Genomic DNA, 25573 nt, shown 5'->3' on the forward strand with positions numbered 1-25573 from the left:
ATCACCTAATAAATCATTTTGTTAGTCTTTGAAGTGCTACTTGACTCTTCTTTTTTTAGTTTTGTATTTGAATGTTTCAGATCAACTTTGTACCTTTTAATATATGAAATGCCATTCAAAGTGGACTTAACAGCTTTTCTGCCTTCTTTTGAAGAAATACTGTACTTGGCACAGTGAAAACTCTTACTTGTGTAATAACAAATGTGGTTTATGCTGAGTGGATCCTGTAGTCCTCTTCTGAGACAGGCTTCCTAGGTGTGCTGTTCAAAGGCTGCTGAGTTGTGGGGTTAGGTACTTGACCAAACAGCCTTCCTAAATTTTTCATGAAACGTATTACATTAGTTACAAGAAACACTACATGGTCTGCTAGTGACAGCCTTTTTTGACTGAGATCCCAGTACTAGGATCTGAAGGTAAACTATAGACTGGGTATGCCTACACAGCACGTTGGAGCACAATGTCCACCTGAGGTCAACAGATTTCTGTTAGTGGGACTTGTTTTAGGACACTAAATTACACCCCCTCTCTGAAGCTTACAGGGAAGGTTTGGACTCCAGCACCCAAACTCTGAGCTGCAGTTCCAAAGTACTATTTCTGTCTGGGATGGGCAGTAATTTTTGGTGGGAGGCCATTTTCATAAGAGGGTGCAAGTTCTGGGGCAGAGGTTGGGTGCAGAATGGAGCTTAGAGTTAGGGGGCTTAGATGCAGGAAGGAGTTGGGGGGGGGGGGGGTCTGGAAGGAGTTTGAAGGTGGGGGTTGTGACTTGTGTCAGGGCCAAGGTAGGCAGGGCCTGGGAGGGAGTATGGGTGCAGGAGAGGATTCTGGCCTGGGGGAGGGTGCAGGATCTGGGAGGGAGTTGTGAGTTGGGGCAGAAGGAGATGGTGATCTAGGTAAGAACGTTGGAGGGAGGGGTTGGGGTGCCAAAGGCAGGCTTTTGTTGTGAGGCACTTATCTTTGCTCCAGGTCCAGAGTAGAAAGCTCTGTGGAGCAGGAAGCCACTTAATGCAGCCTGGGTCAGCCCCTGTTTCCTGCTCTGTGCCTGAAGGTTGTGGTGGAGCACATTCTGCCAGACATGGTGATTATGACAATAGTTAGTCCCTAACCAATCACTGTACTTCTGATCCCCCATACTATTATCAAGAAGAAAAGAATCAGTCATTTTCACTACATTTCAGTTTTCTGGTTCCCAATTAGTAAATAAGAGCCATGCTAGTCAGACTAAAGGTCCATCAGGCCTAGAATCCAGTCTTTCAACAGTGGCCAGTGCCAGATGCTTCAGAGGAGGTAGACTGAACATATAATCAGTCAATCCATGCCTTCCTTTTGACAAACAGATAGCAGGAACGCTATCCCAACCCATCCTGGCTAATAGCTGCTGATGGACCTATCTTCTGTGAACTTATCCAACTCTTCTTTTATTCCTGTTGTAGTCTTAGACTTTACAACATCAGAATGAACATCCAATAAGGTGAAGGCTTAAGTAGGACTACTTACTATATAGAATGTTCTTCACCAGTAGTCTTTGGCTCTGCATGCCATGCTGTGTGCAGTTCCCCAGCATCTTCCCTGCCTCATCTGACCTGTTACCTGCTGTTTGCAGCTCCACACTGCCTGCACTCCCCTTGCCTGGCTGTAAGGGAGTAGCACTGCCAGCAGGCTGAAATCCTGTGCATGCAAAGGAGAGGAGGATGGGAGGACTTGTTCCAGAGGAATATAGCAGTTCAGCTTCTCCCACTCAGCTGACTTGTTCGTGAGGCTTGGGTGAATGCCAGACTTGTGCTGGGAGGTGGGGAGAGAGGACTGGGGGATTCTCTAGCTCCAATCCTGGAATAGTCCACTTTTTACAACCTAAAGTTTGAACTATCTGTTGCTGGCCCCAGAGCATGTAGCCCCAGCCTTTATCTCCCCCACCCCAGAATCTGCACTCCAACTTCCTGCCCTAGTCTTGAGCCCTGCACCCTAACCTTCTGCCCTTATAAGGAAGGTGGGGTTGGTCAGGAAGACAGTACTTGGACCTGTTCTGGGCACTGACAAAAATATCAGCTTGTTGCCATGTGGCTTGTGTATGGTTTGTCCCAAACATGAGATCCCAACACATGGACATGGAAAGGATTTGGAGTCACCTGTCTACAGACATGTCACAATATGCCTTGCTGACTCAGAAGTATAACCCCTGCATTCTTTCAATAGGCTTATTGTTCAGCTGATTTTGTCCTTCATTGGTCATTAAGTAGGCTAGAGAGGCTCATAGAATGCTAGGACTGGAAGGGACCTTGAGAGGTCATCAGCTCCTGACCTCATGACAGGACCAAGTGCTGTCTAGACCATCGCTGATGGATGTTTAGCTAACCTGTTCTTTAATATTGCCAGAGATGGAGATTCCACAGCCTCCCTAGGCAATTATTCCAGTGTTTGACCACCCTGACAGTTAGTAACTTTTTCCCAATGTCCAACCTAAACCTCTCTGGCTGCAGTTTAAGTCCATTTCTTCTTGTTCTATCCTTAGAAGCCAAGAAGAACAGGTTTTCTCCCTCCTCCTTATGACACCCTTTTAGATACCTGAAAACTGCTATCATGCCCCTGCCCCCCCCCCCCAATCTTTTTTTCCAAACTAAAGAAGCCAAATTCTTTCAGCCTTTCTTCATCGGTCATGTTCTGTAGACCTGTGATCATTCTTGTTGCTCTTTTCTGGACCTTTTCCAATTTCTCCACCTCTTTCTTGAAACATGGCATCCAGAACTGGACACAATACTCCAACTGAGGCCTGACCAGCTCAGAGTAGAGCAGAAGAATGACCTCTTGTGTCTTGTTCACCACACACGTGTTAATGCATCCCAGAATCATGTTGGTGTTTTTTTGCAACAGCCTCACACTGACTCACGTTTAACTTGTGGCCCACTATTACCTCTAGATCCCTTTCTGCCATGCTCCTTCCTAGACAGTCGCTTCCCATTCTGTATGTGTGAAACTGACTGTTCCTTCCTAAGTGGAGCACTTTGCATCTGTCTTTATTAAACTTCATCGTGTTTACTTCAGACCATTTTCTCCAATTTTTCCAAATCATTTTGAATTGACCCTATTCTCCAAAGCAGTTGCAACCCCCGCCCCAGCTTGGTATCATCTGCAAACTTAATAAGCATAGTGCTGATATCAATCTGTCTGAGGATGTCAACCAAAAATACAGTACGTTTGGTATCTGTGATGAAGTGGGGGATACCTGTGTGTGTGTGTGAGTGGCTCACAGAGGGTGTGGGGCTCCTGCTGAGGGTAACCCTGACGACCAGGTAACACCTTTGTACTGCAGACAAAGGAGGAGGTGGAGCCTGAGGGGTTTGAATTGGAACTGGGAGTTGGAAGCAGTTAGTCTGGGCTGAGGGAGAGAGAGACCAAGGAGGGGGCCAGGCCCCGGCTCTGGGGGCCCCTCGGGGCCTCCTCTCCCCAACATGGATTGGACTGGCTGTCTCTGCCTGCTGCACTGACTCCTCTGTACGATGCTGTGTCCTGTCGGCTAATAAACCTGCTGTTTTCCTGCTGAGTGAGAGACTCTCCTGCCTGCGGACAGGGTGCAGAGCTTGGGGGACCCCAGAACCCCATCACACTGGTGTCAGAAGTGGGATGTTCTGCACCCCGAGGATGGAGCATCCAGCAGTAAGTGATCGGGGCCCTGGAAGAAGTGGGGCCTGCGAGACCCAGGTGTGCTGAAGGGCAGTGAGGTGCAGTTCCCCAAGGCGGAGGGGCCTGCGGCCGAACCCAAGCAACTGCAGTCGTGGTCCTCGAGAGGGGGTGTCACACCCAAGGAGGGGTTACCCCTGGGAATTTGTTGGAGTCGGTCCCAGAAGGTGGAGGGGCCGAGAGCCCAACCCCCAGGAACAAGTGACCCCTGAGGAGGCTGACGCTGAATGAGTTCTTCCCAAGACAGTGTGCTCATGGTCCCTGAGAGCGGGTGTCACACTGAAGAAGGGGTTCCGCTGGGAGTCTGTTGGAGTCGGTCCCAGAGGGCAGAGGGGCCTACGGCCTAACCCCGGGCAGCTTGTGACCCGCAAGGAGCCTGGCACACTGAAGGGATTCTTCCAGGAATTGTGGGGTGCAGAGGGCATCAGCCTGAGAGCCTGCAACCACACTGAGCAACTCCGCTGTGAAGTGGCAGCACCTGGAAACCGAATCGAGATTAAAGGAGCTGGACAAGGCAGCGTGGATGTGCAGTGGCAGAGCTGAGGGTTAAGAGAATCCTGCAGAGGTGAGCCCGGATCGGGGCAGGGAACCCTGGACTGCATGGAGCTCTGAACCGAGTGGCCCTGCCGCAGCTCAAGGAGGGAAGGAGCGATTCCAACCCATCATCCACTAGTGGCCAAGACAGACCTGCGAAGAGTTTTCCAGGCCTGGGCCGAGGAAGGTGCCTGTGTGTCTGTGCAGGAAAGCAGCTTGTCCACTGGGAATGGCAAGTTGTCTGTGAGAGAAGCTGCTCCACCTTCTGTGTGTGTGTGGAGACCAGCCAGGGGGCTGGGACAAAGGAGAGAGTGTCTCCCATTGTCTGTCTGTGTTGAACAGCAGCAGCAGCCTGGGGAGAGAGCAGAGCCTGCGTTGGGAAAAGGTGCCAATGAGGAAACTAGCCCATTGTCTGAGGAGGATTCCTCAGCCTGGGGTGGCTGGAGAAGGATCCACCAGAAAAGAGCATTCCAGGTGTGTCTCTGAATCCAGCCATGGGGGCTGGAGCAGAGGGAATGGCTCTGGGATGGGCAGTGGTATCCCTGCTAAGGACACTGGTCCTTGGTGCAAGAAAAGTGCTTCTGCTTCTGGGGAAGTGAATCCTTTGCCTGAGCCTGTGGGGGCTCGAGATGGAGCCAAGGTCCCAGAGCTGGATCTGAGGGCAGCTGAAGCCCAGATGGGAAGTGGGCCTACCTCTGTGTCTCTCAGGGGGAATGATGCTTTAACTTGGTCTAATCCAGTTAGGATCATCAGGGAATCCCAGAGACCAGACGATTCTGGTACCTGTTCTTTGCCTGATGCTGAGGTGTTACTGGGAGGGGGTGAGAGGACTCTGTCCTACCAGAGTCATCCTCTCGCCAGGACACAAGAACAGACGGGCAATGAAGTTACGCTGACTGATGAAGATAAAGGAGCTGGTAGCAGAAGGGAGGAAAGGGATCCTAACCTTCTGTCCGGTGGTACTGGCTGTCTGCCTGGAGGGGGATTACGTGGGAATCTGCCTAATGGGCCAGAAGTGATCCTGGGCGTAGGTGAAACCCAGGAGCTGGTTGTGGCTCAAGGGAGCAGTGCCCCTGTGCAGGCAGACGGGGGTGAGTTGTTGTTTTGGGGAAGCTCTTAAGGAAGAGAATTTCCCTGAAACTTTTTTCCTGACCCGTCTGTGGGGACTGCAGAAAATGGGAGTGAGGTGAAGGAGAATGAACAGGAAAGGTGCTTGTCTGTAAGAGCCAGAGCAGCCCTTTGCCTGGGGAGAAGTTTGTTTCAGCTCCTGATGGCCAGGACCTGCCTGAGTATGAAACCACTGGCTGTGCTCTGGAAGGGTCCAAAGCAGGCAGTGTAAAAGTTTCTCAGGAATTGGAAGTTGGTGCAAGTAAAGTGAAAACTATCAGGGAATGTGAGCAGCCCTGTGAGAACCAAATAAAACAGCTGCACAGTCAGTCTCTGTAGGATGCAGGAGAGCGCCAGCAATTCCCCATCTGCAGATGGTGGAAACACTTATATTCTCACACTGGACTCCAATTCTGATTCCATGGGGAGGCAGTAGTTGGAGGTGGAAGGACAAAGGAGCTTTGGGCCTGGTGGGCCAGTAAGGGATAAACAGGGATTCCTTCATGTGGATTCTGCATCTGGGACTCACAAAACAACTCTCAGAAAGCAGTTTGGTTTGCAAATTTCCAGACTGGCTGGAAGGGGGCCATCTCCCTGAGATCATCAATGGCCCAGCTCTTGTTAGAAGGGAGGGCACAGCCAGAGAGATCAGATTTCCACCCCGGGGGCAAGACAGACGATTAGAACTTGATGGTGCTAAGAAAGGCCTCAGCCACTTAGCCCCAAAATACCAGATTCTCAAGGATGTTGCACAAAGGTTGTGGTCTACCAAAGAGCAACATAAATGTACAGTTGCAATGGGTTTGTTCTGTTACTCACGCTGACTGCTGTAACCAAGGGGTGCTGCTACCAAAAGCTGTAGAATTGTACCATGCACTGAATGTTTAAAAAGAGCCATGTGACATGATGACATTGATGTAGAAGCATAAATTGTATGCTAAAGGAGTCTGTAACTCTGAAATGTCACCATTGTTCCCTGTAACTAGTCTTGCAACCTCTGACATGAGAAGGAACATTCCAAACCTATTGTGTGGCATGGAAGGGGAAACTGAGGCACACAGCCATTGTGGTGGTCTGGCTAAATGCCAAGGATGGAAGCATTTGTACCTTCCGTTACTGGACTGTAACTGAATTCCAGACATTGGCTGGAGCAGCTGTATGAACTGGTGGTCAGATGGGGCAGGACCCAGACCACAAAAGACCTGTTTGATCTGTTGGTGCTGCAGCGAGACCAACCAACCCAAGGGAACTAAAGGAACTTGCCCGGCTGCATCACATAAAAAGGGCCAAGACCAAGCTCCTGACTTGGAGCCTCCCCCAGCAGGACTATGATGTGGAGGTGGTGCACATCGAGGGGAGAACAGAGGGTACAGCCAATGCCCTGTCACAAGGGGAGAGCCCCGAACTTCCCCAGGTCACCAGTTGAGTGACCCCGCTCAGTTCGGTCTGGAAGGGGGGAGAGATGTGATGAAGTGGGGGATACCTGTGTGTGTGTGTGAGTGGCTCACAGAGGGTGTGGGGCTCCTGCTGAGGGTAACCCTGACGACCAGGTAACACCTTTGTACTGCAGACAAAGGAGGAGGTGGAGCCTGAGGGGTTTGAATTGGAACTGGGAGTTGGAAGCAGTTAGTCTGGGCTGAGGGAGAGAGAGACCAAGGAGGGGGCCAGGCCCCGGCTCTGGGGGCCCCTCGGGGCCTCCTCTCCCCAACATGGATTGGACTGGCTGTCTCTGCCTGCTGCACTGACTCCTCTGTACGATGCTGTGTCCTGTCGGCTAATAAACCTGCTGTTTTCCTGCTGAGTGAGAGACTCTCCTGCCTGCGGACAGGGTGCAGAGCTTGGGGGACCCCAGAACCCCATCACAGTATCCTATTCCTAATGCTCAGTATACACACGTGTGCATGTGTGATTATCCTATTTAAACATGATCATCATATTTACCCAATCATAAGTGGTACCTTACAAGGCATATCTTGTAAGATTTCATTGGAATTTTTTATAGTGGTATCAATAAAATGGTCATCCACATTTCAAACAGCATCCTACTAAGCTGGGGGGCTTGGTGCAAAATGTTGCATAGATGTATCCTGGGAAATACAAAATGCGTGAAAGTTAAATTGCTGGTGAGGCAACTAGCTTCCCCCCCCCCCCCCCCCGAGTTAAGCTACATGCCTAATTATTGGGGTTCTGGCTGTTTCTGATAGTAATGATGCACGCTTTCCAGTAGCTGCTTTATTCTTTCCTTCCAGGTCAAATATAAGCATTTTGCCGTGATCAGTGGGTTCAGAATAAGAGTTTGAAAGTGGTACTAAGCTTTATTTTCTTAAGTTTGGCAGTGCAGAATTAGTTACAGCACAGGTCTGAATGTGTCACTGGACCATATTATCCTGAAGTGTACATGTATTTCAGACTACTCTTTTATTCAGCTGGGGAGACTTTTGTGCGCTAAACATGATATTAGTACCGTAAATTTTTCATGCTTTTGCCTGGTAACTTGCAGACATGTCTATAGTTTAAATAGCCTTGGTTGTGTATTGATCACAAGCTGAGGACAGCTGTAGTCTTTGTTTTTAATTTGCTTAGGTATTTCTTCTCTTCATTGGGGATGAATAAGGTAGTAGTACCAGGTAGCACTGGCAGCCTTTATTTTTAATGCAAAATGTAACCAGTGTAGTAGTGTTCCTTCTCTTTGATCCTAGAGCATTCAGCTACAAATGTGATGTAATGTTCCACAATGGGTAATGCATCGAAGAAAGACAATCCTTGACATTCAGGCTTGGCACAGCAATCTACATTTTCATCAAGTGAAAATAAAATAGTTCATTTCTGGCTTGGTCTGATGTCCCTTTGAACAGCAACCTTGAAAAGAGCATTTGCCATGGAAGTGAACTACATGCATAATTTCTGAATGTAGACTGGAGGTGCACCGGATTGTCTTGTGTAGATTTAGAAATGTTGAGGTGGTTCACTGAACTGGTTTGGTCGGCATGTCTTCTGTTTTTCTGTGCAGACTTTTCTGTTTAAATTCAGAGCTGATCATGAACGAAAAAGTATTCCTACCTGAGGGTGCTGGACAAACATTCTAAATTACTCTTCTGTTCCTTTTAGAAAGAATTCTAGTGTAAACTTCTAAATCTAAACTTACCGAGTTTGATACAGAATGCAACTTGCTGCAGCTTCACAATGACTTGTCAAACAACATGTATTTGCTAATTGGTCTCTTCTGAGAGCTGTAAAATTTGAGTGAGTGGGCATTTTGGCAGACTTTGACCTTGCCTTTTATAGTAAGCTTAAGAGGTAATCTACATAAATGTGTCCCATACCTGATGTGAAACATTGTTTTTTTTAAGTATGCTAACATAATTGAGTCAAAATTAAAATGAAACCTTTGTAAATACTTGTCCAGCATGTTAGTGGGATTAATCACATGAATTCTGCCCTGCCTCTGTGTGGCAAGAATACACTTTTTTTTTTTTTTCCCCCCCATCTGTATGTAGTATGATGTCCTTTCTGCTGCAGAATTCCAGTACACTAACTTAAAACTCTAAGTTGCTCCAGACTGGAACTTTTACGTTTTTGGTCAATTGCTTAGGGTAGTATTTTTGAGTATTTACACTAGTCTTTACGAACCTGTTAACTACCTTAAGTAAATTTTGTTAACTGTGGAAATGTAATAGACTGCTCACCATTGGGATCTTTCTTTTCACTGTGATAAACAAAAACTAATGAATTTCAATATTCTGATTACATTTAATGTATACAGTAACGTTTAAAATTTTGAGTTTGAAGACCAAATGCCTGCCAGTATCACTACCCCACTCCGGACTGCAGAGTTTTTCCTTCTTCCTTAGAAGGAAGGCCTGACTAGACTGGGTGCTGCAGGGAATTCACTTGTACTCTTGGAATAAGGAAAGTCTTTCAGAGTTAATCTGTCTGAATGCTACCCTAATATCCATCAATATATATCTGTGTTGCATCTCATGGCAAGTCTCCACAAAGCCTCCACCAGCTCACTGTAATGCCAGTGTGGCTTGAACAGGTGTTTATGGCTGCACTGGGTGCAGTTGGTTCTCCCTCCATACTTCCAGACTAACATGGCTCTCTTTCTGTCCCTGTTCTAATCAGGTTGGAAAGTAGTCTGTGGGTCTACTCTTAGCTCTGCTCACTGCTGTTCCCTGCTGTCCTTCCGCTCCTCCCCCGTCCCCCCCATGCCAAAAAAAAATGGTGAGGAGAGAAGACTCAACTTCTTGTAGGCATGTTTCGATTCTAACTTACATGTGACAGACCTAACTAGGGACCGTGCTGTCCTCATCTGCTGAGAAACAAACAAGTTAGCAAATGTACATTAAACACTTACTTTAAATAAATCTTGTTTACTTAATGTCCCATGATCCAGACACTGCTGCTGTTATATGTCTCTTGTCTTTCCTGTATCCTCTAAGTAAGGGCTAGCACTGGATGTGCCTCTAGAAGCTATGGGGGGGAGGTGATCCCCTCTAGAGGGAGCTCTTCTCTCAGCTCTAGTATGGACCACTCCTCCTGTTTGGATGTAGGAAGGAATAATAAAGGCTGTGTCTACACTAAAGGAAAAAAATAAATGTTTAAGGCATTTAGCCCAATTTTTCCCAGTGCCTGTCCTCACTGTAAATTCCATTAGCTCAATTTATGGAGCACTAAAATCAACACATCAATCCTAAAATGGTAGTAACCTGACGGGTGTAGCGTTCAGTTTGAATTTAAAAGTCCAAGTGAAGGATAATGAGGATGCGCCATATCTTTAAATTAAATTCATTAGCCTCCAGAGATGTCCTGTATGTGCCCCACAGTTCCCCACTGTGGCCTCTTCCATCTTCACTGCTCTCAGGTGCAGAGGAGGCAACAGGAAGATGGTTACAATTTGGCACTTGGAAGCCTGTGGCTGTAGTCATGAGAGGCTGAAAACTTTTTGTTTTGTTTTGCTAATAGCACAGCTGTGGGGTCTGTGGTTCTGTGTATGTTCCTGCTAGCTGCCTTTTTAACCTGCGTTGCCTGGTGCCAGCTGCCTGCCCCTGCCCCCCCTTACCATGCATCAGGTAGGCTGTGGGTGGGGGTCGTGCTTGTGTGACAAGGTGAGAAACTTCTTTGCAGCTGTTTTTACATACCCTCCCCAAGAGGTACCAGGCATTCTGGAACTTACCCTTGCCTGCATGGCTTGGCAGGTAGGCTGTGGGTGGGGGTTGTGCTTGGGCAAGAAACTCCTTCTTTTCAGCCACTTTACATGTTGTCCTGCCCCCTACGTACCCTCTCTTCTCTCCCACTGGAGGCACTGTGCAGTATGGAACGTTCCTGCACTTAGCTGCATCGCATGGCTTGATCCCCAAACTGTTAAAAAAAATGTGCTGCACAAGGTGCCAGGCAGCTTGTGCGTGGTGAGGGTCATGCTTTTTGGGGGCTGGCTGTAGTCGGGGGTCTTCTAGCTCCCCAGGGAACGTCTCCCTTGGCAGTCAGTTTTCAGTCAATGGAAGAAAATACTTTGCCACTAGAGTGGCTGCCCCCTCGGACCAAATTTTTTATAAGGGCTTTTTCTAGAGGCCAAAGGGGCTGGTTTTATTTGGGGTCTTCTAGCTGCCCCAAGCCTTAACTGTTTCAATTATTTATTCGTGTTTCAATGTGGCACCTGTGTCTACTTAAACATACTTAACATGGCAGGGGAAAGAGGGGATGAAATGTGGGAAGATGTCATCAGATACCCACATCTACTTGCGGGGCCAGAATGCTGCGGGGTTCAGGGAACTAATGGGATAGGTTCCCACAATACACTGGTACAGCATTCGATTTAAGCTACTTGCATGTGGCAGCAGTAAGTCTATTTTGTGGGGAGCGTGTGGGAATGTGAAGATGCTCAAAATCAAATGGATAAAACCAAGCATTGAGAGATTTTTAGCTCTTAGTATGGACACGGCCAAAGAAGCTGTTAACTCAGCTGTAAAACAAAGGCTGCGGGCCCTGGTCAGCCACTGAAATGACTGTGTGGGTTGCAATTTCTGACCCACAACAGGAAGTACAATAAGACGAACAGAAGCTACTTAGACAAGGATGAAGCTGAATTCCTTACTCCTTTGGAGCACTGTCATAACCAGGTGGCGGTGCTTGTCAGAACAGACATTTGGGCCGGGGCCTACGCTTGCTGCCAGTCAGCGTCCCGCTAAGAGTAAGCCATAACATTGGCATGCAGCGTTCTTGCATGCTAGAATCCAAAGCTTTGTCTACGCTAGCCTCTTCCTTCAGGAAGGGGCATGGTAATGAGCGAGGTCAGCAGATGAGGCGCTGCCACGAATATGTAGTGCTTCATTAGCATAATGGCAGCCACAGCGATTGGGAAGTGCTGCCTTCAAATCACATGCTGACCATGGAGATGGGGGGGCCTTTTGAAAGGCCTTCCCCAGTCTTCATGGGTGGCACACGATTAACAAGAAGCATTTTCAAATCACCGTGGCCACCATTATGCTAATGAGGCACTGCATATGGTTGGCAGCACCTCACTAGCATCTTCTGACCTCGCTCATTACCATGCCCCTTCCAGAAGGGGCTAGTGTAGACACTGCTCAAATGTTTAAATACTCCAAATAATACACTGCCAGTTATCTTCTATGAGACGGGCACCAACTTGCACAGATTATGTTGCAAGTATTGTGTGTGCAGTACCTTCTTTAGCATGCAGACGTTAAGCTGGTTATAGCATGCTGCAATGTTGTGAAGTCCTAGCCAAACATTGCCAGAATGCTATGCTACCCTGAAATGCTGACTTCTCCATAGCAGGTCTTTGACACCAGTAACTGGACTTTCATAGGGTAACGAATAAGATTACAATGTGAGATTTGAGTTGAGGTGGATTCTGGTGGCTAGCCCTCTTCATCCTCCCCAAAGGCCTACAACGATTAGGGAGAAAACATCACCAGCACAGACAGCATGAATCTAAGGTTACCAAACCCTGTTACATAAACAAAAACTAATCTGCTGGCTTGAGATCTGCGTACAGGGCAGGACTCTAGTGCCATGAAACAGCTATAACAACTGTGGAAGCAGAGTAAATCATTAACTCCTGCAGGCAACAGTATGAGTAGGTTTCTCTGGGAACAGCACACACCAGTGTAGTCAACAAGTGGACTGTGGATCATGTGAATCAAATCCATACTGCCATTAGCTTTTGAAATTTTAGTTTGTTCTTTTTTCAATTATCTGGAGTCTGGACCTTGGCCAGGAAGTTTAGACCATGATTAAAATACTACTGGCATACATTAACAGCTGAAAACATGTTGATGCATGTCTTTAAGCCCTAAAACACTTTAAAAAAAACCTGCTGTCTGTCAGACAGGATACTGAATGTAGTGCACCCAAGTTAGAAGGGTAAATCCTATGTTGTTTAGTTACATCTACTAAAGGTTGTAATATTTGAAGCTTTCTGTGAGGGTGGAGAGAAGAGACACATCCCATTTGGACATCAAGTGAAAAATAGTTAGCGATGAGAAGCTAAACAGCTAATACTCTTTCTCCATGTGAATTGCCGGGTGGCTTTCTCAACTTGATTTATTTGTACTTAACAGGGAACTGAAATGCTAATGCTCTACTTGTATGTTAACTTGGGGTCATGACGCACAAAGGCAATTCTAGGAAATAAAGACTCCTTTAGTTAAAATTCAATACACATAGAAACCAAGGCTTCAGGTTGTAAGATAAGCTGCACTTCTTTATTCAGGTAGAGAACTGGTCTAGGGGTAAAGATTCACAGCTGAACTTTAGTCTTCTTCCTATTTATCACTTGCATTATAACACTATCTACCTGCATTGTCAGTTTCTAGAGTATTGTATGTGATGGGTTGGATCACACAAATCCCCTTGAGACTGTCGCCCAATGAGCTGATCATACTACTAAACCTTCTTACCTGCCTTCTGTGGCTCCCTACCGCCCTGTCCTGTTGAGCCAGAAGCTCTGGTCTCCTACAGCAAAGGCACAGAGTTGGGGAAATAACGTGTGTGTGTGTGTGACTCTGCTGGGGAACAAACACCTCAGATCTGGCCTTGGACAGCTCAGTGCTAGGGTCAGTCCATCTCAACAGCACCCAGGAGCACAGCCCTGGTGAGACCAAAACCCCACGTAAATCCCATCTTTTCTGTGTAAAAGCTTTAGGCAGAAAAATCTCAAAGGTGGGTGTGGGTGTCCCCACCCCCCCCTTTTCAGTGAAAGAGATGCACAGCTCTTGTCCCCTCCCTCCCCTGTTAGGGACAAGGCTTGTGTGGGCCACATGAGTGAACTTTCTTTGTCTCGGTGGGCAACCTGTCTGCCCTGCTTCCCTATGTGCCTCTCACTTCCAGCTCCTTCTGCCTCCTGGCACTTTTGGAGCACCATGAATGGCTGATTTGCAGCATTCAAACCCTGGGAGGAGGAGGCGGGTGAATCATGATGATGGTGCTCCAAAAGCGCTGGGAGGGGGGAGTAGGGAGTGTGGGGGTTTCAGTGTTCAGGAGGAACATGAGTGGGGAGCAGATAGAGGTTCCATGGTGGAACCCCATTGGGCTACAGGCTGCCCACCACTGGTTTAGAAGCTCCCACCACCCCCAGTTATTTTGTTTCCAGGTTTTTTGTGTGCCTTCTTGTGGAGGGGAGCAATCTGTCTTCAGCTGGTCTCACAGCCCTCATTCTTCGAGGGTCCTGGGGGTTGGTCCACCTTTTAGGTGCGACAGCGCTGCTGTGCCTATTGGTCGCGCGTGCAGGGCACAGGTATGGCCAGCCACCTCCTCAGTTCTTTTCTGACCACCATGGGCTTCAATTGCAGCCAGAACATACCCTCCTGTGCACTCGGCTATGACAGAAAACCCTACAGCTTACTTCTGTGTTCCAGATGCCTCTACAGAAAAAGAGCAACAAGAGAAAAGTCAGAGCCACTTTGGCTGCTTTCTATGGCTCCACTTCCCGGTGGAACTGAGCCTTGTCAGTTTCATCTAGGCATGTCCAGCTCTCCGGCTTCAAAAGGTGCTTTTCCTGTGGTTTGTCAAGCTCTGTGTCAGATGGCCACTCTTCCTGTGTCTTCTGTCTAGGACAGTAGCATGACACCAATGACTGCCTACTCTGCAAGGATCTAACCAAGAGATCCAGAAAAGCTAGAAAGCAACAGATCTGCATTTAGGAGAGGGAGCAAGTGCTTAAACCGGTGGATTCTCACACTAATTCTTGCCTTGGGCACAGTCCACAGGGGGTTGAGGCTGCTGACAGGGCTCCTATGCTTACCAGCCCTAGAGATAAGGAGAAATCCCTGCAGCCAGGAAGAGGTCACATACCTCATCAGGGTGAGCCTGCCCACAAACAAAGCGACAACTTCAAAGCAACTGTGCTGCTGCCCTTACTGTTTCAAAGGGGGCAGCTAACCTGACTCTGTAAGGGCCATGCCAGGAGCACAAGGAGAGGGCGCACCCCTCCTAACTCATAAAGCAGGTAGGTTTCTTGACACAGCCACCAGTCCAGCACTGAGGAGAGAGCTGGCAGAGAGGTGGCTGGTGTTGGCTTCTACACACAGCATGCTTGCACAGTCATCTGCTAGCACTCCCACTCCCGCTGAAAAGGTGGCACGGGGGAAGCGCACTGAAGAGCTAAATGCTGCTCCAGCAACATAGGGGGCTCTGGTACACATGTCCCCACACCCATGCATGCCCCAGTATACCACAGCTGGGGAATTTTCAGTTGCCTCGGTACCAGGCACCCCATTATTTGGCATCAATACTCTTTGCCAAACTGTAAATTCTCTCACTCGGCAACTCCAGCCTTCATCTCAGCCAGATTTTCTGACTTGTATGAGGATATTTGACCTCCAAGGACAGCAAACAAAGCTTCTACACCTGAACCACTACAGCTGCAGCAGTGGGTGCCACTGCTCATGCCACCCACTTGGTCATACTGGGATCCATGGGCAGGCTTCCATCAGCAGCCCCTTCCCCAGCTGTTACCTCAGCTTCTGCTGCTGAGTAGACCTCAACTTCACCCCTCCCCCAAGCATGCAATTTCTGGACAGCTCAGAGACTGAGTACACAAACAGAGATGAATAGTCGCAATCTTCATTACCACCGTTATTCTCTCCTTCCTCCTTCAGACTCCATCTATCCACCATCCACCTTCCTTCCCAGTGACGATCCCAGGTTATTTCAAGACCTTTTTAGGAGGCTTTCAGACAAGCTGAAGATATTTCTCTCTACTGCGGATAGACAACACAGACTGACAAACATCTCTTGCATTCATCCACAGAAAATAGGATGGTAATGCTGATCAACGAAGCTCTCTTGGACCTAGCTAGACTTCTGTAGAACACCCCAGCCTCGATTCTGCACACATCAGAGGCTAGACTGAAAATATTGTGTGGCCCCTAAAGGTGCGGAGTTCCTCTTCTCCCACCCATCTTTGAACTCGCTGATAGTTACCAATACAAAATTGCAGGCCAGCTGATGAGTAGGATTTCCCCCCCGCCCCCCATGTAGTTAAGCATTTTCCATTCTTTATCCCCATGAGTGAATCTCAAGTTCTGATGTCTACCCCACCGGTTTGCTACTTTTACTATGTGGCACTACTTGCAAAATAGATGCACCTCGTTTTTGAACATATTCATACTGTCATTCACATAGCAGACAGCAAACGAGATCGACATAAAGCCCTCATGGGAGAAGGCGCTCTCATTGAAATGCTTCTTGAAGTCAGCCCTTGATGTAGCAGACATCACTGCTTGAACCCTGGCATAGGCAGGTGTCTGGGCTCTAGCTCTGAGCTTCCCAGAGACGCCCAAACCACCACTGAGGGCCTCCCCTTCGAAATGTCTTGGCTCTTTGCAGACAATGTGAATGTAACACTTCACTCCCTCAGACTCAAGGGTCACCTTCCAAACGCTGGGCATCCAAACAGTTACTACGAGACAGTTCAGTTACAGGTACAAGCCAACACCTTTCTGTAACAGACTGATGATAATAAATGAGACTGGAAACAGCCAAGGAGGAGACAAACTATGGAGCAATCTCTGACCCAGCAGGTTTTAGTCCCCTAGTCATTTTGAAGTTTTAGCCAAGAGATGGACGGTCCCACCCCTTCCACTTCTCTTGTTCCAGCCCATGTTGCACACCATCTTGGGCTCAAGGCTAGCAGCATTCCATCCTGCATGCCAAGCCATCACCACTGACAAGTAGGTCTTGGAGATTGTACACACCAGGTGCATTATCCCATTCATCTCCAAACCCACCCCCAACTGCCATCCTTGTCCCTCTTCAGGGACCTCTCTCAAGCCCATTCTCTTGCAAGAAGCATAACATCTTCTACAGCTGGAAGCCATAGAAGTATGCATCGAGCATGGAGGAAGGGGTTTCTACTTCCTCTCACAGAAGAAAACAAGAAGTTGGAGACCCATACTACACATCAGGGAAACTGAACCAGTCTGTACTTTGTCAAAGATTCAAGATCCTAACCCTGGCCCTTATCAACCCTGCCCTACAGAAGGGGGATTGGCTGTCCACTGTCAACCTGAAAGATGCTTATTTCCACATCGCCATTCACCCTCAAGCAGATGATTCCTCAGATTTGTGATTGTGAAATAACACTTCCAATTCAGGTTGGAACTTACCCTTTGGTCTGTCAGTGACATCAAGGGTTTTTTCCAAAGATTCTAGCAGTGGTTGCTGCACAGCAAAGAACAAAGGGAGTAACCATCTTTCCTTACCTAGGCAACTGTCCAAGGGGCGGGGCGGGGGGGGCACTCTTTCTCTCAAAACCAACAGGCAACAACTTTGACCGAAACCTTGTTCACCAAACTGGGCCTATGCAGAAACCTGTCAGTGTACCCTTACACCATCTCACACAGTTGAGTTCATAGGGGTACTCTTGGATTGCCAGACAGCCACAGTCTCTTTGCCCCAACACAGGCTACAGTCAGTACAAGACCTTGTCCTCACACCACAGGTCAGCCCCAGCATAACTGCTAGGCAACGTCTACATCTTTCAGCCACAAAGCGACAGCAATTTCCTTCATACCTCATGCACATCGCTGTATGAGGCCAATGCAAGCCTGGTTCAGATCAGTATTCAGGCCACGTGTCCATCTGCTGAACAAAACCCTGAGCATCCCAGCAACAGTAAGAGAATCCCAACCTCATGAGGATCCTCATTAACAGCCACAGTCTATACCCCAGGAACACCAGTCGTGGAACCTTTCCCTGCAACAAAGCCCGCTGCCAGCTTTGTCCACATATCTTCTCTGGAAATACCATCACTGGACCTAACCAGGTTACTCACAGAATCACGGGCACTTTCTCATGCTCCTCTAACATCATATATGCCATCATGTGCCAACAATGCCCAGATGCTTTGTACATTGGACAGACTTCTAACTCCCTTAGACAAAGGGTCAATGGGCACAAAACAGGCATCAGAACACTCCAGATCCACAAACCAGTTAGTCAACATTTTAATGGAATGGGGCATTCTGTCAATGACCTAAAGGCATGTGTGTTACTGAAAAGGAATTATCGCACCGTTCTGGAAAGAGAAACATCTGAGCTGGCTTTTATGTTCAAATTCGGCACATTAACACATGGTTTAAATCGTGATGGGAACTTTGAGTCACTACAGGGGCTTGTCTGCATACTTGGCTCAATCTAATTCTTGACCTCCCCCCCCCCCCCCCCCACTCTGATTTGCTTCACCTTGATTATCTTTTTCTGATTTGTCCTTCTTGCTTACTGTTTGTGGTTCTCTGTGCCTTAAATACTGAGTCTGTTCTGGTCTGGCTATGGCCTGAAGAAGTGGGTCTGTCCCACGAAAGCTCACCTAATAAACTATTTTGCTAGTCTTTAAAGTGCTACTTGACCGCTTTTTGTTTTGATACTTCCCAGTGTGTGCTAACCTCACTGTCCCTGCTCCTACAGATAGGAACCTGAAGCATAATTAAGTATAGTACTGAATCCTCAGCAAATGTAAGCTGAAGCTGTTTCACAGCATTCATTGGAGCGCTCAATAACTTTCTACTTCAGCCAGCAGCTGACTAGTTAATGTGTCATTTGGCCTCGGTGTTAAAAGTTGCTTCTGTTCCTGTGTTAGGGTATCTGCAATGTTAGGGAGTAACACCTGCAACGTTCTCTTCTCAGGGGAATTCTGTGTTGCCGTGTGTGCGTGCAGAATTTGCACGGAAGTTGATACCGTGTCCATGGAACTTTCTCTTTTCTACTACAGAAATCAGCAGCTCTGCAGCCTACTGCCAGTAAGAGCCACTGGACCCAGTAGAGCCCACAGCTCACAAACAACAATTTTTTTTCTGGGTGGGGGAGAGGAAGGAAGTAGCTGCATTTCCTCATATGCTCTCGAGGAAGAAAGCAGTGTGCAGGAAGCTCCGTACAAACTAACGACACACTGTCGGGCTGTTTCTCCCTCTAGAGACTGGAGGGTGTGGCTGTCTGGGCTGAGGAAGACCTGATGTGTGAGCTCTGGTGGAATAGAGGACGTGGGTGTCTGAACGGAGCTGGGCCCTGCCTCTGGGCTCTGGGAAAAGAGATTAGTGTCTGGGGTTGTCAGCGTGGCTAGTAGGTAAGGAGTGTGGGTAGCTCATCCCCCCCCCCCCCCCCTCAACTTTGCAGGGGGCTGAGGGCAGAGAAACAGGAGCTTCATCGACTCTCTGCTTCTACTGGAGTCTTTTTGTTGGATTGTTAGACGTGGTTGCTGACGGGTATTTTGAAATTGGGTAATCATGCCAATTTATTTTGGTAGTGTTATTTAACACGCAAAATATGCAGACCTCCACAGTGTGTGCAGTATTTTCTCTGCAGATACAGATGAGGTACAATCAGTCTGTGGTGAAAACAGTTTTGTCACTGCATGACTTCTATCTCAAGCTTTTCTTGCACCAATGGGAGAGTAGTATGTGTCAGCTCTTCTCTTAGGCTCTAAAGTTAGCACTGCGTGGGTATATCTCTGTGTACAGTGCTGGCGTGACACATGCTGTGTGGTGAAGATTCTCTCTGCTTGTGGGAGACCTCCCTGAGCTGTAGAAGCTGGGTTCAGGAGAGCAGCTCTACCACTAATGCAGCTCTGTAAACACAAGTGTTCATGTCTGTGTAAGAATGTCATGGGAGTGAATGGTCCAGCCCCGAAGCAACTTGAGTTTTGCTGACAGAGGCAGTAATTAACGTAGACATAGCTTATGTTTCTTCAAGTAACCTTTTTGTTTGAAACTAATGACTTGCCACTCTTTACAGTGTTTTTACAGATGTCCTCTTCAGCATTCGAAGTGAAAGACCACAGTGGTAAAGTGTGCATAATAGCTAATCTGTCAGCGGCCTTTTCAGTGGAATACCCCACCAAGATCCATCCACAGGTAGGAGCAGAACTTGGTTTACTTCTAGTTTGCTTTTTAAACAGGAAGTGCGTTCCTGTAGGTGGGGTCTTTTAGAAGCTAAAACAAACAGTAAGCCAGAAAAGCTGCTTGCACAAACAGCGCTCTTCCAACTTTTTCATTCGTCCTTGCTTCTGAATCGATGGCTTGGAGACTTTATTTCCTGATTAAACGTTAGCACAAGCTAGCAGTACTTAAGACTGCTACTTGCTGCACAGATTTGGGTCCTATTATCAATGCTGGAAGTTGCTTTCTTTAAGGCTGTAGTGATTGCTGCAGGGAAAACTAGTACGAGTTTGATTTGTTACAGTTATTTATGTAGTCTGAAGCCTTGATCCTGAAACTGGCTTTGCACAGGCAAACTCATTGACAAAAATGCACTGTCAGTGGGACTCCTGGAAGATGCAGAGCTGTCCTTTTTTTGCAGTCAAGTGCAAGACAAGTGCATTGATGAATATTTCGCAACATACACATAGTACCACCAGAGTAATGAAGTAGGTATGATGCATGTTAACATAGGATCTTGTGATATTGAATTGATCTCTGTGGTATGAGGGTTTTTTCTGTGGTGTTTCCTAACATGCCTCTCTGTAAGTGATGTTTCAGGCTAGTGGTGTTTGTCCTAGACTGCTATCCCTGCTGGCAAATGGGTTCATCTCCTGATCTCACTGTAGCTGCCTATTTAAAGACTGCTTGCAGATTTCATGTATTTAAAAAAAAAAATCACAGTGCAGTGTGGCTAGAGGCGCAATGGCTTGCTCTGCTATTGGTACCTTTTGCTGCTGCTGAGGGGGGAATTTTTATACAGGCATGGAGAACCTGCAGCCTGGCCCAGGGCTTGCCTGGATCTGGACTGTGAAACTTAAGGCTCCTGGCTCCACTAGGGAACCAGGCGCTGGTGTTCAAGCCACGTGGTGCCCCTGCCCCACCCTGGTGGCTGGGGCACCAATGCTGGCTCCTCAACTGGGGACCAAAAGGGAGACCCCTGAACCTGCACCCTCCCTTCAGTCTGGAGCACCCCAGCCTGTTCCTGCACCTTACCTTCCTGCCAGACCCCCACCCCAGAGCCTAGAGGGTCCCAAGAATCTAGTGGTCCTGGGCCCCCTGAAGAGTTAATTCAGCCCTGGGGGGAGGCCTGAACCTCTGTTCCCTCAGACCCCTCCTCCACACATAGCGAATGGTGCTGGCATGCCAGGGGAGTGCAGTTTTTTTGTCTGCTTCTCATTTTTGGTAGCCAAATCGGTCAGGTGGGGATCTCTTAGTTACTTTTTTGGATTTCTTGCTTTTTGTTTTGTGCGACCTGTAACTTATTTTTCACGCTTGTGTGGCCCTTGACCCAAAAAAGGTTCCTCGCCCCTAATTTAATACTTCAGATAATACACTAGACCAGTCGTCCCCAAGCTGTGGGGCATGCCCACTAGGGGGCATGGAGGAACACGTGGGGGATGCAGAGGGCCCAGCTCAGCCTCCACTGGGGACAGGGAGAGCGTGCCTGCTCTGGCTCTGCAGGGGCGAGGGAGGGGAGCAACGTGAAAAGTTTAACGACTGCTGCACTACATCAAGAACAGCAACTCTCGGTTTGCCTGACCTCATCACGGCAAGTCTCTTGAATCCTGCAGGCTTTGTGGCTGTCTGCTCAGCAGAGTGCGTGTGGCTCTCCCTGCTTTGCGTGTGCACTTCATGTGCTTTTATGCCATTAAAAATGGTGGACCCCGTGAACTGCTTAAGGAGAGTTTTTTGTCTGTCTGCCAGTTGTGTAACTGGACACTTACTGTGTCTTTCCTTTTGTGAGTAGCTCCAGTGTATTGGGACAGTTGCTGAAGCCTGCTAGGTTTGCCTCTTTAGTTTTTTATGGCTCAGTTGCTTGTGGACTGTTGCACTGGTCACTTTCCTGGCTCTGGCAAGCCCAGAGGAGCTGGGAACTAGGCTGCAGCCTGGTTCCTGCCCCCCCCCCCCCCCCGACTTGCGTGAAATTTGAGTTATGCGATGGCGCATAAAGAGCGCAACCCTGGCATAACTCAGGGATCTACTGTACTCATTTGAGTATTTAAATTGTCCACTGCTTCTAATGAGGTGGTCTTCCTCTGGCAATAGCATGATGCAGCGAAGTTTCCATCTGGCCAGGTTTTCCCTGCATTATCCTTTTTGTTAGGCATCCCTGGAAATCTGTAAGGGTGCTCAGTACACACTAAAAGGTGTCTAGTTTTCTGGGCTCAAGATCATCCCTCTTGTATCTCAGGTGCCAAAACTAGTTAGGGCACTGGATGTGGAGTTCAGACATCAAGTCTGTTGGCTCTGTTCTGCTGTAACCTTCAAATTTTTTGCCTCTGTGTCTTAATGTTTGCATCTGTAAAATGGGGTGATACTTACCCTTATATCCAGGGGCCTCTCAAAGCATTTTATGGAGGAAACTAATGTCAAAGCCATAGATAAATCAACATCTAAAACAGTATCATTTGCATTATACCAGTTTCAGTAGAACACTTGCAAGTGACTCTCTGCTTTAGTTGAAATGAAGAGCTCCTAAGAGGCACCTGCAGACTTGTACATCTGTAAGACTTTGCTTCCCTATTCTGAAACCTGGAACGTTCAGCCATTGAATATATGATTACCTCAGCTGAGCTGCTAGCTGTCTCTACTGCCACAAAAGCTGTGTTTGCATGACTTATAGAAAAAGTCTTCACCTGTCTTTAGTGAGTAGTTGTCCAAACTCTGCTGTCTGCATTCTAAATACTTTCCAGTGTGCTTTCTTTGAAATGTCACTTGCTTTCTTAGCTAACTTGTCTCCAAATTAACTGCCATTACTTTGTGCTTTGTTTCACTTGATCCAGATTTTACGCTAGCAAAATAGTTGTTCCTAAAGTGCTGCAATGATCATTCCAGAAAAGGTGAAATGTAAAAATTCAGATTGTGAACTACTCAAGATTTTTTTATTACTATTCTCTAAATCTCCATAGCAATAGTCACTAGAACTATTGATTTTTAGATCTTGATGTAGGTTACCACTGCAAATCAGTTAGGCTATGCCTACACTAAAGGGTTTTGTTGACAAAACTTGCAGAGCATCTACACAGTTTTATTGACAGGAACTGTTGACAAAAATGCTGTACGGACACTCCACGGGGGCCTTTTTGTTGACAGCAGGTGAAAAGATCTATCCGCTTTTATGCGTAGACGGGATCTGTTGACACTTTTGTTGGAACATCTCTTGTGTCAGTAGTTTCTGTAGACAGATGCTCCTAGTGTAGACATAGCCTTAAGGACTGGGATTCATTTGCACCTCCTCCTTACTGGCTGTATAAGTGTAGTCGGTAGGGAAGCAGATCTCCATGTTTCAATTCTGCTGATCTCACTTGTGTGTATTTTTAAAACTGACTTGGTTTTTAAACAAGTTAATTTAAATCCACTGCAGTTAAAATTGTTGTCCTTGGTACTGTTGCAAGCTATAGGGGTTTGTAATGGGTAATATTTGTCTGCTGTCCTCTGCCTGCCTTCCTGGATATCTACCTAAATTCACTGCATATCCAAAGGCTAGAAACTGTGCTAAAAATCTTTCATAACCATTCAGTTGAATCAATTGCACCTTCTGAGGATGAAGAACTGGGGATTACTGTCCATTTCTGCACTGAAAACTAAAAGGGAACCCTTATGCTGATTTAGTAGGGCGTCTGTGGTGGTTTGGCCTGACGCCAGGGTACACAGGCGTCTTGGCCCTGGCCTAAGTGCTAACTTAAAAAAAACCAACCACTTGTTGGGTTTCATTTAATCAGCCTGGAAGGAGTTAAAAGCTGAGAGTAGATAAGGTGCATGTGCTGAGAAGAGGAATGCAAAATGAGACACCCCCCCCCCCCCACCCCCAAAAAAATCAAGATATGTTGAATAGGAAGAAGAAACTGCTCAGTTGACATGAATGTGACTACAGGATGTGGGAGAAGTGGAAGAGGCTATGAAAATAAAACTGGAAATGACTTCCTGTTATAAGATCCCCCCCATTCTTGCACAAGTTTCACTATATTCTACGGGAAATAAATTAGCAGAGAGGATGGAACCACATGTCTGCTTATATGAACAGTTAGTTTCTTTGTCAATCTATAATCTCTTGAATTTTATGACTTTAGTCAGCAATACTTCCCAATGCCAAGCTCTGGTTGAGCAAGATTGCCTTCTACAGCATGTATGAGGAACCGGCAGTGGAGGATCCAAATATTTGGAACTCTCTAAAAATGGCATCTGGGTTAAGATTGCATGTGCTGACATTCAAAGGGGTTTGTTTTCTTCACCCAAGCTCACTAGCCCTTATGAAGGATCTGTTTCTCAGTGATTGGTTTGTGGCTTGGCACCCATCCCGGAGTTTTCTTGGACGTGGCTTAAGAAGAAAAACAAGCCAGTCCTGATATCAAAAAAAGGTTGAGAACCTTTAGTATAGCTTAACTTTCACTTTTGCCTTCAGTGCAGAACTAAGACTTGTTGCTAGCTTCTGTTCCTTTTCAAAAGCAACATAGAATCCTAGACAAGACTTTTGCAGGCTGCACTGCTTAACCTTGTCTTTGTTACCCAGATGTAGTAAGACACCAGAGAACAAAGCTTAAGTTCTCCAAGCTTGGAGTTCCTGTACCTCAACTTCCTCAGTTCAGGAATTTGGGTACAATCCGACACATGGTGTTTGAGGAGGGGGAGACAATCCACGTGTGTGTTGCTAGTGCAAACTGTAATGGAGCAAAATGCTAGTCAACTGAAAAAATTTAAATCTCAACTACAGAAGTATCTGCTGAGGGTTAAATACTTGAAGGTTGAAAAAGTTCACCCTGTGGTAATGGAGTTTGGCTGTGACTGCTGGAGTAACTGCATCAGGTATTTGAAAAGTAACAATAGATAAAGCGTTTACTAATCCCATTTAGAAGGCTCTTGGTTTTACCCCCTTAGGTGGCACGCTTCAAACTTCCACAAAATGCGTCTGTACTGGCAAACCAGAGCACTTGTGGTGCAACGAACGCAGGGGATCTTGTACTGGCCATTGGATTTGGAGTGGGACATGTGTTAAAAATGAATTTCACAAGTGACTCAAAGCAGTACAGAGTTGCAGCGCTAACGTTCCTTTACAACTTGTCTGATGCAGCTTTATTTCCCAACTCAACTGGAGGTAAAATACACGTTTTGACTTCCTGTTCCATGCACACTAATTTTTATACATGTGGAATTTCACTGCATTTTTCCCTGTGTGCAGTGCTTTCTGGAGCAGTCTTAATCTTTGCACAACTGTACATTTTCTGTTTATAGGAACAAAGGAAACATCACATAAAACTGATATTGTGGCAAATATGGACACAAGATACAGGTGTTTTAGTGACAACCAGATGAACATGTTGAATGTGACCATAACGTTTAGCAATGTTACGCTTCAAGCACACCCTGTGAATAATACCTTAAGTGTCAACGGTAAGTATCTCTGGACTATTCAGAAAATACATTGGAAACCAGCAAACCTACCTTGTTTGTAGGTTTATGGAGACCTGTGTGACTAATCAGAAATGTTCTTCCACCTCGAGATGGTGTCTGTTCACTGCCAATAGAGGCCAGACAGGAAAGCCACCATCTGACATTTTACAGTGAACTTGTGGCCTCAGTTCAATTTCTCCTGGATAGGTACCTGCCTCATGACAGGCAAATGCTGACAGGCAACTGGGCAGGCAGGAGGAGGAGAGAAAGTTAGTTAGTTTCTGGTATCAGACAGAGCTGTTGTGTGGGGAATGTACTGTGCAGTGAGGGGGTAGTGTGCTGCCAAAGCCCTGTTTGTTCAATGGGGATTTCTGAAAGGGTGCTGAGTGAAGCCCATCGTTGTCAAATTACAAGTGTAAACTGTGTGTGTGTCA

At 47.1% G+C, this 25573-nt stretch overlaps 1 protein-coding gene across 2 annotated transcripts in view; it reads left to right on the forward strand.

Moving 5' to 3' along the window:
• The window catches only part of LAMP1 (lysosomal associated membrane protein 1), a 36022-nt gene that overhangs the window by 2516 nt on the left and 7933 nt on the right, over window positions 1-25573 (forward strand). The window contains exons 1-4 of one of the 2 annotated variants that reach the window (XM_074990764.1): window positions 18880-18898; window positions 19567-19685; window positions 24627-24843; window positions 24981-25139. In XM_074990764.1, coding sequence (XP_074846865.1) covers window positions 19578-19685; window positions 24627-24843; window positions 24981-25139 — 484 coding nt within the window. In that variant the 5' untranslated portion in view covers window positions 18880-18898; window positions 19567-19577. Of the gene's footprint in view, window positions 1-18879; window positions 18899-19566; window positions 19686-24626; window positions 24844-24980; window positions 25140-25573 lie in introns of those variants that run through there. The other variant, XM_074990756.1, reaches the window with a different exon arrangement.

Source organism: Carettochelys insculpta, chromosome 1 (assembly GCF_033958435.1).
Source record: "Carettochelys insculpta isolate YL-2023 chromosome 1, ASM3395843v1, whole genome shotgun sequence".
NCBI classification, from domain to species: domain Eukaryota; kingdom Metazoa; phylum Chordata; order Testudines; family Carettochelyidae; genus Carettochelys; species Carettochelys insculpta.